The sequence below is a fragment of the Palaemon carinicauda genome, chromosome 1 (assembly GCF_036898095.1).
Source record: "Palaemon carinicauda isolate YSFRI2023 chromosome 1, ASM3689809v2, whole genome shotgun sequence".
Taxonomy (NCBI): Eukaryota; Metazoa; Arthropoda; class Malacostraca; order Decapoda; family Palaemonidae; genus Palaemon; species Palaemon carinicauda.
In genome coordinates, this window is record NC_090725.1 from 282139135 (window position 1) to 282152371 (window position 13237).

At 47.8% G+C, this 13237-nt stretch overlaps 1 protein-coding gene across 1 annotated transcript; it reads left to right on the forward strand.

The window, feature by feature from the left end:
* The first annotated feature begins 3590 nt into the window (after window positions 1-3590).
* Window positions 3591-12312, forward strand: LOC137639320 (serine/arginine repetitive matrix protein 2-like). The gene is made up of 4 exons (XM_068371603.1): window positions 3591-3594; window positions 5008-6504; window positions 6966-7225; window positions 12292-12312. The coding sequence occupies exons 1-4, from the start codon at window positions 3591-3593 to the stop codon at window positions 12310-12312; spliced, it is 1782 nt and encodes a 593-aa protein (XP_068227704.1).
* Window positions 12313-13237: the final 925 nt, after the last annotated feature.

Sequence of the window (13237 nt, forward strand, 5' to 3'; positions counted from 1 at the left end):
TTATGAAGTTATGCTAGTTCCTATGATAGATTTTCCCTAGAAAATTTCTCCAGTAACACCAAAGGTAATTATTTCTGAGGGTTAGAAATAGAAAAGTTACATTAGGATTTATTATTTCAACTACATTGCATTTGTAAAAAAATAATTATCAGTGTAAGTTGACAGACATGATGAATATTTTAATTTATGCAGAAATATATCTATCTATATCTATATACCAAGGCACTTCCCCCAATTTTGGGGGGTAGCCGACACCAACAATGAAACAAAACAAAAAGGGGACCTCTACTCTCTATGTTCCTTCAGCCTCATCAGGGACTCAACCGAGTTCAGCTGGTACTGCTAGGGTGCCACAGCCCAACCTCCCACATTTCCACCACAGATGAAGCTTCATAATGCTGACTCCCCTACTGCTGCTACCTCCGCGGTCATCTAAGGCCCCGGAGGAAGCAGCAGGGCCTACTGGAACTGCGTCACAATCGCTCGCCATTCATTCCTATTTCTAGCACGCTCTCTTGCCTCTCTCACATCTATCCTCCTATCACCCAGAGCTTTCTTCACACCATCCATCCACCCAAACCTCGGCCTTCCTCTTGTACTTCTCCCCTCAACTCTTGCATTCATCACCTTCTTTAGCAGACAACCATTTTCCATTCTCTCAACATGGCCAAACCACCTCAACACATTCATATCCACTCTAGCCGCTAACTCATTTCTTACACCCGTTCTCTCCCTCACCACTTCGTTCCTAACCCTATCTACTCGAGATACACCAGCCATACTCCTCAGACACTTCATCTCAAACACATTCAATTTCTGTCTCTCCATCACTTTCATTCCCCACGACTCCGATCCATACATCACAGTTGGTACAATCACTTTCTCATATAGAACTCTCTTTACATTCATGCCCAACCCTCTATTTTTTACTACTCCCTTAACTGCCCCCAAAACTTTGCAACCTTCATTCACTCTCTGACGTACATCTGCTTCCACTCCACCATTTGCTGCAACAACAGACCCCAAGTACTTAAACTGATCCACCTCCTCAAGTAACTCTCCATTCAACATGACATTCAACCTTGCACCACCTTCCCTTCTCGTACATCTCATAACCTTACTCTTACCCACATTAACTCTCAACTTCCTTCTCTCACACACCCTTCCAAATTCTGTCACTAGTCGGTCAAGCTTCTCTTCTGTGTCTGCTACCAGTACAGTATCATCCGCAAACAACAACTGATTTACCTCCCATTCATGGTCATTCTCGCCTACCAGTTTTAATCCTCGTCCAAGCACTCGAGCATTCACCTCTCTCACCACTCCATCAACATACAAGTTAAACAACCACGGCGACATCACACATCCCTGTCTCAGCCCCACTCTCACCGGAAACCAATCACTCACTTCATTTCCTATTCTAACACATGCTTTACTAACTTTGTAGAAACTTTTCACTGCTTGCAACAACCTTCCACCAACTCCATATAACCTCATCACATCCCACATTGCTTCCCTATCAACTCTATCATATGCCTTCTCCAGATCCATAAACGCAACATACACCTCCTTACCTTTTGCTAAATATTTCTCGCATATCTGCCTAACTGTAAAAATCTGATTCATACAACCCCTACCTCTTCTAAAACCACCCTGTACTTCCAAGATTGCATTCTCTGTTTTATCCTTAATCCTATTAATCAGTACTCTACCATACACTTTTCCAACTACACTCAACAAACTAATACCTCTTGAATTACAACACTCATGCACATCTCCCTTACCCTTATATAGTGGTACAATACATGCACAAACCCAATCTACTGGTACCATTGACAACACAAAACACATATTAAACAATCTCACCAACCATTCAAGTACGGTCACACCCCCTTCCTTCAACATCTCAGCTTTCACACCGTCCATACCAGATGCTTTTCCTACTCTCGTTTCATCTAGTGCTCTCCTCACTTCCTCTATTGTTATCTCTCTCTCATTCTCATCTCCCATCACTGGCACCTCAACACCTGGAACAGCAGTTATATTTGCCTCCCTATTATCCTCAACATTCAGTAAACTTTCAAAATATTCCGCCCACCTTTTCCTTGCCTCCTCTCCTTTTAACAACCTTCCATTTCCATCTTTCACTGTCTCTTCAATTCTTGCGCCAGCCTTCCTTACTCTCTTCACTTCTTTCCAAAACTTCTTCTTATTCTCTTCATATGACTGACCCAATCCCTGACCCCACCTCAGGTCAGCTGCCCTCTTTGCCTCACGTACCTTGCGCTTTACTTCCACCTTTTTCTCTCTATATTTTTCATACTTCTCTATACTATTACTCTGCAGCCATTCTTCAAAAGCCCTCTTTTTCTCTTCCACTTTCACCTTCACTCCTTCATTCCACCATTCACTGCCCTTCCTCATGCTGCCTCCAACAACCTTCTTGCCACATACATCACTTGCAATCCCAACAAAATTTTCTTTTACTAACTTCCATTCCTCCTCTAAATTACCAGTTTCTCTTACTCTCACCTCATCATATGCCATTTTCAACCTTTCCTGATATTTACTTTCTACCCCCGGTTTTATTAGCTCTTCAATCCTCACTACCTCCCTTTTACATCCACCTACTCTATTCCCCCACTCTTTTGCTACAACTAATTTTCCTTCCACCAAAAAATGATCAGACATACCGTTAGCCATACCCCTAAACACGTGCACGTCTTTCAATCTTCCAAACATTCTTTTAGTTACCAACACATAATCCATTAATGCCCTTTCTACTACTCTTCCATTTGCCACTCTTACCCATGTATACTTATTCTTATCTTTCTTTTTAAAGAAGCTAGCACCTATTACCATCTCTTGTTCAACACACATGTCTACCAGTCTCTCACCACTCTCATTTTCACCTGGTACGCCATACTTACCAATGACACCTTCTACCTCTCCAGCGCCCACTCTAGCATTTAAGTCACCCATAACAACTACATAATTCCTTCTACCCAGTCCTTCTACACACCTAGTTAAATCATTCCAGAACTCATTCCGATCTTCTTCACTTTTCTCACTACCTGGCCCATACGCACTGACAAACGCCCAACATTCCCTACCCAACCTAACCCTTACCCACATTAACCTAGATGATATCTCCTTCCATTCCACTACTTTACCTGTCATCCATTCACTCAGCAATAACGCCACACCCTCTCTCGCTCTTCCCCTTTCAATCCCAGACACTCTACCAGACATTTCACCAAACATCACTTCACCCTTTCCTTTCATCTTTGTCTCACACAAGGCCAATACATCCATCCTTCTACTTCTAAACATACTTCCAATCTCACATCTTTTACTCTCTATCGTACTACATCCACGCACATTTAAACACCCCAAAACTAGAGTGCGGGGAGCAGTCACTCTCCCCCCAGCTCCATCTCCTTGTCGATGTCTCGCAGGAATTTTTTTACAGGAGAGGGGGTTCCCAGCCCCCTCGTCCCGTCCCTTTTAGTCGCCTCTTACGACACGCAGGGATAACGTTGGCGCTATTCTAATTTTTATATGCCCCCGCAGCCACAGGGGGCTAATATATGGGTAATATCAATTTGTCTGTAAAGAGAAAATTTAAAAGATTGACAAGTGATTGGAATAAACATAATCTTGCATTCTGCATAGCTATGGTAAATATCTCTATAATGGCTAGCTTCAACTTTAAGATATTTTCATTATTGCAAGAGAGGAATACTGTAACTTAAACAGTATGTAAATAAACGGCAATAAGATTTGTAATATTATTACATTCTGTGGTAAATTATATAGAAAAATTGATAAAGACAGTACAATTTTCAAAACTTATACCATTAGCAGTAACTGAGTATGCGAAACAGCATGATAAAAAAACCATCTTTATCAATAACAAATATTAAATATACAATATTATCCGGGAGCAAAGAGCTTGGTTACTATTTAAGATTGTGTACCGAGTGATTACTGTAGTTAGATTTCTGCTAAATTTACACTGTGCTTGACTTTGTGATTTCCCTAGAAGAAAAAATCATAAATGAAATAAATTATAACAGAAAGCAAAACAACCAGCAGGCAAAATACATAAAATTCTTTATCTGATAGATATTCTTTGCTCTCATCGATATAGAGAAAATAGTCTTCAATTGGTTTTGTTTCAGTCCCCTCATAGTTTTCTTCAGTGGAGGATTCCCATGAGTAATTTCCATCGACCCCCCCCCTCACACACACCTGTGCTTGAGCTCACTTTGCTCTCGGCTCGGGTGGTAGTCGGACGTGTCCGCTCTCACCCTCGCCTCTCTCTGACAGCCATTAATGTCTTTTTGCTTATTCTTCTACAGGTTTGAGTGTGTAGTTGGCCTCTGCGAATATGCGCACCTGTCCTGGATTACCCAACCGCCTCTGTGGAACATTCATGTCGGCGGTCGAGACGGACCCTCACACCCTTTCCCCTTAGTGTAGAGGTCAACAGTGTGAGAGTGGTAATAAGTGTGGTGAGTGTAGGGAGTGGTCTACCTCCTAGTGGGAGAGGTTTTCTCGGCGACGTAAGAAGAAGTCCAGTCGGGATAATTCTCCTTCGAAGTTTTCTTTGAAAGGAGAAAATCCCAAGGACTCTTCTTCCGTTGCCCAAACCTCCCGATCGATCGGTCTCTTTCGAGAGACCGTCGAGTGGTAGCGTAGACCGTGGTCGAGTTTCCCGAACTCGGGGTTCGAGAGATGGCGTCGCCTCCCCTAGCGAGACAGCTCCACCTCTCCCCCCGGGGAAGGATTTTAATTTGTTTAATCTGTTTCAGCTTTGGTCTTCCTTGGGGCTCGAGTGTTCGCCCTCCAAGGAAGCACTTCTTGACATCATGCGATTGGGTGCCGCTGTCAAGCAATCGCCGACTTTGGCAGAGGTTGATCCTCTGTCTATTGTCGACGTTGTGGTGTCAGAGGTATCCAATGTGTTATCTCCTAATACCTCTGCCTCTTCTCATCCCGCAGTTGCTGAAGGCTTAGTTTCTCCCATTCCTGCTCAACCTACGAGGCAGAAACTAAGTCCTACAGTCTCTCCTGCCGGTGATTCTCCCCCTCTGGGGAGTTCACTCACAGAGACTCCTCTTCGGAGGACTGCTGAAGGTCAGCTTGCTGATCCAATGGCCCCCAGAGAGTGTATACGTCGCAAGGCTTGCCTTCCTCTTCGTCGGAGAGGCCTTCCTTCACCATATAAGACGGTGAGGAGGCGCCTCTTCGGTTCATCATTGTCGTTGCAGTCCGCTGCAGAGGAGCCTCGTCATCGATCACCGGCTGTTCCTGCTACGACCCTAGACCTTTCTGCGGATAGTTCGCGATCCCCTTTGGTGGAAGGTCGTCCTTTGAAAGGACACGTCGACCTTCCACCCGACAGACCTGCTGACCTGCCGTCGCCGTTCCTGGCAGCTGATGCGCTTTACGCGCCAACAAATCCTGTCTATCATAATCAGGCACCGGTCCCTTCGGGGCAACAAGGGAGTATGCGCCATCACGCGCACACGTCCCTTACGCGCCATGTTAAACATGCGCGCCAACGATCTCCTGCCCACAAGGATGGTCCTGAGATAGCGCGTCAGCGCTCTCCTGCTGTTTCTGAGATAGCGCGTCAGCGCTCTCCTGCTGTTTCTGAGATAGCGCGTCAGCGCTCACCTGCGCGCCAGCACTCACCTGCTCGCCAGTGCGCCACTGCGCGCCATCAACCTACTGTGCGCCAACACCATGCGCGCCAGCGCTCGCCAATGCGCCAGTGCTCTCTTGCGCGCCCGCGCTCTGCAACGTGCCAACGATCTCCTGCGCGCCCGCGCTCTGCAACGTGCCAACGATCTCCTGCGCGCCCACGATCTTCGGATCTGGGGGTGGTAGGAAAGTCTAAGACTTCACCTACTCGTCAGCGCTCGCCAATGCGCCGCCTGCTATCTCCTGCGTGCAGCCGTGCGCGTTCACCTACACGCGCTTATGAGGATTCGTGCGCGTGCCCTGCGCGCCCACGCCCATCCCCTACAGGAGCTACACACCGCCAGCCTAATGTGCGCCCACAAGAGGCGCGCCAACGAACACAGGTTCCAACTGCGCGCGTGCCAACGAACACAGGTTCCGACTGCGCGCGTGCCAACGAACACAGGTTCCGACTGCGCGCGCGCCCTACGACATCTTCTGGGGAGCGCGATCTCTCGCCTGCACGCCCACGGGCCCTTCATACTGATCCTGAGCGCCCGCGCGCGCGAACTCACAATCAGCCTCTTGCGCACTCTCCTGGGTCTCCTGCGCACTCTCCTGGGTCTCCTGCGCACGCTTCTACGCGCCATCGCGCGCCCGCGCATGCCCTCGCAATCGCCTCGCGCTCGCGTACGCGCATCAGCAGTCCCCCCGCGCACGCGCACCATCAGTCTCCCGCCCGCGACGCAGGGTATTCCCCATCGCGTGTGCGCCAGCGCGCTACCCCGCGCAATCGCCAATATCCTCCCGCACGTGAGGCTGCAGGACAACGCGCGGCAAGGTCGCCATCGCCACATTCCCCCCCTCCCCCCCGCAAGTGCAGAACAGCGCGCTCGCCGGTGGAGGGGAAGGTTCCAGAAAGGTCCAGGGACATTTCTTCTTCCTTTTCTTTTCAGGCGAACCCCCCTATGAAAACTCCTCCCAGGGATCGGTCGATTTCTGTCCCTCCAGAGGGAGTGTCTGACAGCGCAGCTATCAGCCAGCAGCCGTGGTTTGGGGCACTAATCAGAGCGGTTACACAGGCTGTCAAGCCTGTTCTCTCTGAATTGGGCCACAAATCCTTGGCTGCGTCTACCCCCCTGAAGAGAAAAAAGAGGAGTTTTGGACGCAGTGACTTCTCCGAGGACTAAGCTGTCTCCTCGTAAGCCTTCGAGGCAGGCTCCCCCCCCAGACTTTTTCTCCTTCCTTGTCGGACGAGGATTTCCTGTCCTCAGGGGAGTCACGTGAGGTGAGACATTCCCCCATCGCACCAGTGAGGGAAACCCCACCTCGCGTTGGAAAGTCTTCTAGGGTAGGGGCGGAGAAGAGCCTACCTCCGTCGTTGTTGGAGTCCTGCATCCTCCCCAGGAGGGAATCGAAGGACTCTAAAACAGTACCGAAATCTTCGACAAGACTTAGGACAGAGCCAGCCAGTCACTCGGAGAACGTCCGCGATTCTCCCCAAGAAGAGCCTTTGGGGACCGGAGACTTCGCTGCTAGTCCAACATCCGGAGGAGAGCTACAGGAGTCAGAACATGCATTTTGGCAGGTTCTGACCCTTATGAGGACTCTCAATGGGTTTGCTGACCCAGAGATTCCCCCTCGAGAGGGCAAAGACACGGTCTTGCACCGAGTATTTGGGACTCTAAAACCTTCTAAGGCCAGTGCGGCTCTGCCCTGGTCTTAGGGGGTTAAGAGTACCAGGGACAAGATCGCGGTCCAGCTCTCTGAGTTATCCTCCTCCATCCTATCCAGTGCCGGCAACAAGCTTCTCCCACCTCCTCGCGTACAGCAGAGAAGGTACTTTGGGATCGTAGAGGAGCCTTGTTTAGCTCTTCCCCTTCACCATTCTTTGTAAGAGCTTACCAGGGGAGTCCCTCTTGAGAGACTCTCCAACCGGCAGGTGTCATTCTCGGCAACTGAGATCCTTATTCAGGAGAAGGTTGCGAAGTGTGCTATGCAGGCCACTTCGTGGCTGGATATCTGGTTAGGGACCTTAGGTATCCTGATACGTTTGGAGGATTTCTCCAAAGAACGTACCAGGAAAGCTATGGAGACCTTTCTACTCTCAGGCACTCGCTCGATCGAGTTTCTGGCCCACCAAGTCTCAAACTTGTGGGCAAACACCATCCTGAAATGTCGGGATGCGGTGGCTGAGAAGTTCCATCAGAAGGTCCCTAGCACCGAGATAAGCAGGCTCAGACATTCTTCCGTGGAGGGAACGAATCTGTTTGAGCCTAAAGACGTGGAGCATGCTGCTGAGAGGTGGAGGAAGTCCCACCAAGACAGCCCCGTCCTACCAAGGCCACGAAACCGACAACGGCAGCGAAGACAGTGGTGTCTAAGCCCTAGGCAAAAAGTCCTCCAGGGGAGGGAAAAATCCTAGAGGGAGCAGCCGAGGCCGCAAACGCTAGGATTGGCAGTCCCCCTGCATGTCCACCAGTGGGGGGATGCCTACAAAGTTGCGCAGACAGGTGGCAGCAACTCGGGGCCGATTCCTGGACGATTTCCGTAATCAGTCAGGGATATCGCGTCCCGTTCACAACATCTCTACCTCCCCTGACGGCGAATCCAGTGTCATTGAGCTCCCTTGCCATGGGATCAGCAAGGGGGCAGGCCCTTTGGGCAGAAGTCCAGACCATATTGAAGAAGGGCGTCCTCGACGGGTCCCTAGGCTTCTTCAGTCGACTCTTTCTTGTAAAGAAGGCGTCTGGAAGCTGGAGACCAGTCATCAACCTCTCGGCTCTGAAGAAGTTTGTCAAACAAACTCCGTTCAGCATGGAGACCGCAGACACGGTCAGACTTGCAGTGAGACCACAAGACTTCATGTGTACACTGGATCTGAAGGATGCGTACTTCCAGATCCCAGTCCATCCGTCCTCAAGGAAGTACTTAAGATTCAGTTTAGACAACAAGGAGTACCAGTTCAAGGTGCTGTGTTTCGGTCTCTCCACAGCACCACAGGTTTTTGCCAGAGTGTTCACCCTAATATCATCGTGGGCACACAGGATCGGCATCCGTCTCCTCCGTTATCTCTGGTTGATCCTAGCAGACTCTGAGTCATCCCTTCTTCAACACCGAGACAAACTTCTGGGACTTTGCCAGGATCTGGGGATCATGGTAAATCTCGAGAAGTCTTCTCTGCTTCCCACTCAAAGACTGGTATACCTAGGCATGATTATAGACACCAATCTCCACAAAGTCTTCCCATCAGATGACAGGATAGCAAGGCTGAGGAATGTCGCAAGCCCTTTTCTCAGACGAGAAGAGCTTCCAGCCCAATCGTGGTTACGTCTCCTCGGTCACCTCTCATCTTTGGCTCTTCTAGTTCCCAACGGTCGCCCCAGGATGAGATCCCTCCAGTGGTGACTCAAGTCCCGGTGGAATCAAGGTTACGATTCCCCGGACGTCATGATCCCTATGGGACCTGCGGAACGGACGGACCTCCAGTGGTGGGTGACAGACAAAAACCTACGAAGAGGAGTGGATCTTCTCGTCCTCCCCTGGATTTGATGCTGTTTTCGGACGCCTCAAAGAAACGAGGGGGGGCCCACGTTCTGCACCAAAGGACCTCAGGCCTGTGGTCAGAATCAGAAAAGTGCCTCCATATAAATCTAGAGATGAAGGCCGTTTTCTTGGCCCTTCAACAGTTCCAACAATGCCTGGCAGGTCACTCTGTGGTGGTGATGAGCGACAACACCACAGTAGTGGCTTACATCAACAAGCAAGGAGATACCTTTTCGAAGCAGCTATCCCATCTTGCAGTAGAGATACTGAGATGGACCAAAGTCCACTCGATTTCACTATCGGCACGTTTCATCCCAGGCAAGAGGAATGTGCTCGCCGACAATCTGAGCAGAGAGTCTCAGATAGTGAGTACCGAGTGGTCTTTGGATCATCTAGTAGCCAACAAAGTCCTGACTTTGTGGGGTTCCCCGACTGTGGATCTGTTTGCAACAGCTTTGAATTTCAAGCTTCCGCTGTACTGCTCCCCAGTCCCGGATCCCAGGGCGCTCTGGCAGGATGCCTTTCAACAACAGTGAGACAACATCGACGTGTACGCCTTTCCCCCCATTCTGTCTGATGAGGAGGGTGCTCAACAAGACCAGATTATCGGTCAATCTTTCAATGACCCTCATAGCTCCACTATGGCATCACGCAGAATGGTTTCCGGACCTTCTGCAGCTCCTAACGGAACTTCCGAGAGAACTCCCTCCGCGTCACGATCTACTCAGACAACCACATGCTAACATCTTCCACAAAGCCGTAGCTTCGCTACGACTACACGCCTGGAGACTATCCAGCATCTCCTCGCTGAGAGAGGATTTTTGCAACAAATTGCGATCAGGATGTCTGGACATCTGCGAAAATCATCCGCATCTGTCTACCAGGCAAAGTGGAAAGTCTTCTGTGGTTGGTGTCGTGGAAGGGGTATCTCTCCACTCGATGCCACTATTCCAACAATAGCGAAGTTCCTCGTGTATTTGCGGGAAGAAATGTGCCTTCAGTCTCGGCGGTGAAAGGCTATCGCTCAGCCTTAAGTCTAACCTTCAGGCTTAAAGGAATGGACATTTTTTCTTCGCTGGAACTTTCCCTACTCATACGAAGTTATGATCTTACCTGTCCTCAGTCGGAAGTAAGACCTCCTCCATGGAACGTGGTTCGAGTTCTCAGGTCTCTTAAGAGACCTCCCTATGAACCATTACGCCAGGCTTCAGATCGCCACCTAACTTGGAAGACAGTGTTCCTACTAGCTTTGGCTTCGGCCAAGCGAGTCAGTGAACTTCATGGTCTCTCATATGACATCGCCCATTCAAGGGGATGGGGGGGAGGTAACGTTCAAATTCGTCCCTGAGTTCATTGCTAAGACTCAGAATCCGGAGGTGGCGGACCCTCGGTTCGACTCCTTACAGATTTCAAGTCTCCGTTCTGTAACAGATGACCCAGACCATCTCCTACTGTGCCCAGTAAGGAGCTTGAGGCTATATCTCAAAAGAATGGCTGCAGTCCGTCCTCAGGTGCAAGCGTTGTTTGTTAGCACAGGGAGAACTAAGAGGAGGGTTATCAAGAATACCATCTCGGCATGGATTCGCAGGGTGATCCATCTGTCCCTGAATCCTGACCCTCCTCCGTCACGTCGCCCTAGAGTACAGGATGTCGTCAGACGACCTTCACAGCCCACTACCTGCAAGTCGTTACCCACAGGAGGCTCGATACGTTCTCTATCGGCCCTGTAGTGGCTGCACAGCAGCTGGTTTAAAACCTCAGGCTCCTTAATGGACAAGTAGCAGAAGGTTGAGGGCATTGTTACCCGGTCTTAGTCTGCATGAGTGAAAAGGTTTGTCTGGCCGTTATTCTTTTCTTCATCCTCCCCTCTCTTGGGGAAAGCAGAATCCTGGGTTCTCTGCACAGCTGACCTCGAACTACTGCAGGTAAACCATGTTTCCTTGTGTTCCTAGTATTAAGCTAATACTGTCACGTCCCCATACCCTGACGAGGTGGTATTGGGAGAGTCCTATCCCAAAGTTTCCATCTAAAGGACTACAGGTCAACTTCCTCGCATGAGTCACAATTTATTATACCTTCACACACAGCTTGCCTAGGCCGCAGTCCTTGCGTAGCAAGGTTCTAGCGAGGTGCAGGGACTCCTTATTTTTGAGTGCTGACACACTCAAATAATGAGCCCCCCGGGCAAAGCCAAAAGCCAGTACTGGCTGGGACGTTCCACCCTTCCTAATGGGTGAGTCACCCCTATTAAATCGCGTGGTTCGTATGTCAGTTACGGAACAAATGACAAATTCGTAGAATTCGTATTTTTCCTAACTATACAAACCTTTGCTATTTAATCAAACTTGCCCGCCAGCCCTATCCCCCTTGAAGTCCTACCTCTAAGCAAAGTGAGCTCAAGCACAGGTGTGTGTGAGAGGGGGTTGGGCGGGGTTAGCAAGCTACCCTCCCTTACCCCCACTAACTAGCGTTGGGGTAGTAAACTCTCGTTAAAATTCTAATGGCTCGTCATTTCAGCTACGCCGAAAGTAATACCCCTATTAAATAGCTAAGGTTTGTAGAGTTAGGAAAAATACAAATTATCTACGAATTTGTCATTTTGGGACCAGCAAGGTTAAGACAAGTTCAGTTAAGTATATTGTGATAACCTCCCAAAAGCTTTACCGTACTACTTTGAACTAACCTGTGAATCAGATATTTTAAAAAGTCCCATATTTTATGAAGTTATGCTAGTTCGTACGATAGATTTTCCCTTGAAAATTTTTACAATAACACCAAAGGTAATTATTTTTGAGGGTTAGAAATAGAAAAGTTACATTAAGATTTATTATTTCAACTACATTGCATTTGAAAAAAAATAATTATCAGTGTAAGTTGACAGACATAATGAATATTTTGATTTATGCAGAAATATATGAGTAATATCAGTTTCTCTGTATAGAGAAAATTTAAAAGATTGACAAGTGATTGGGATAAACATAATCTTGCATTCTGCATAGCTATGGTAAATATCTCTATAATGGCTAGCTTCAACTTTTATTTTCCCTATTGCAGGAGAGGAATACTGTAACTTAAACACTATGTAAATAAACGGCAATAAGATTTGTAATATTACTACATTCTGTGGTAAATTATATAGAGTAATTGATAAAGACCAAGTACAATTTTCAAAGCTTATACCATTGGCAGTAACTGAGTATGAGAAACAGCATAAACCATTATTATCAATAAAAAATATTAAATATACAATATTATCCGGGAGCAAAGAGCTTGGTTACTATTTAAAATTGTGTACCGAATGATTAGTTAGATTTCTGCTAAATTTACACTGTGCTTGACTTTGTGATTTCCCTAGAAGAAAAAATCATAAATGAAATAAATAACAGAAAGCAAAGCAACCAGCAGGCAAAATACACCAAATTCTTTATCTGATAGATATTCTTTCCTCTCATCGATATAAAGAAAATAGTCTTCAATTGGTTTTGTTTCAGTCCCCTCATAGTTTTCTTCAGTGGAGGATTCCCGTGAGTAATTTCCATCGACGGTGCCTTCTGTAGTCGAGTAAAGGGCCTGATCATCAATGGGCGATGCTCTGGCAGCTATGCTTTCCAAAACATTCCGCAAGCTTTCTGGAAGCTCTGGATTAGGAATGCTACTTGTGATGTTACTTCGGTTAACATCTAGCTGTATATCTTGATGAAACCCATCAAGGAGGGGTTTCTGGTGGTGTTGATCATCCTTCATGTCCAGCATTGCATCATCCAGAAGTCCTATGTCATCATCTGTGTTATCTTCATCACTCATGCTGTCTTCCTTGGTTATTTCATTTGTATAACCAAGGTCTATAGAATACAAGGTCTACCCATCAGCGACCCAAAATTTGTCATCTACTGCGCAGACCACCCATGCGGAGATTAATGACGTCACACCGTACCATGCTCTGATTTACCAGCCTTTGTTTTCCAGTACCTACAGTTAGTTTACAAGGAGTCTGGTGTTA

Bases quoted from the DNA above. Each gene is read 5' to 3' on its own strand.
- LOC137639320 (XM_068371603.1), top strand. The intron at 6,505-6,965 runs GTGAGGCTGCAG...TCCTGTCCTCAG, and splicing joins TCGCCAATATCCTCCCGCAC to GGGAGTCACGTGAGGTGAGA. The intron at 7,226-12,291 runs GCTAGTCCAACA...TCCCTATTGCAG, and splicing joins TGGGGACCGGAGACTTCGCT to GAGAGGAATACTGTAACTTA.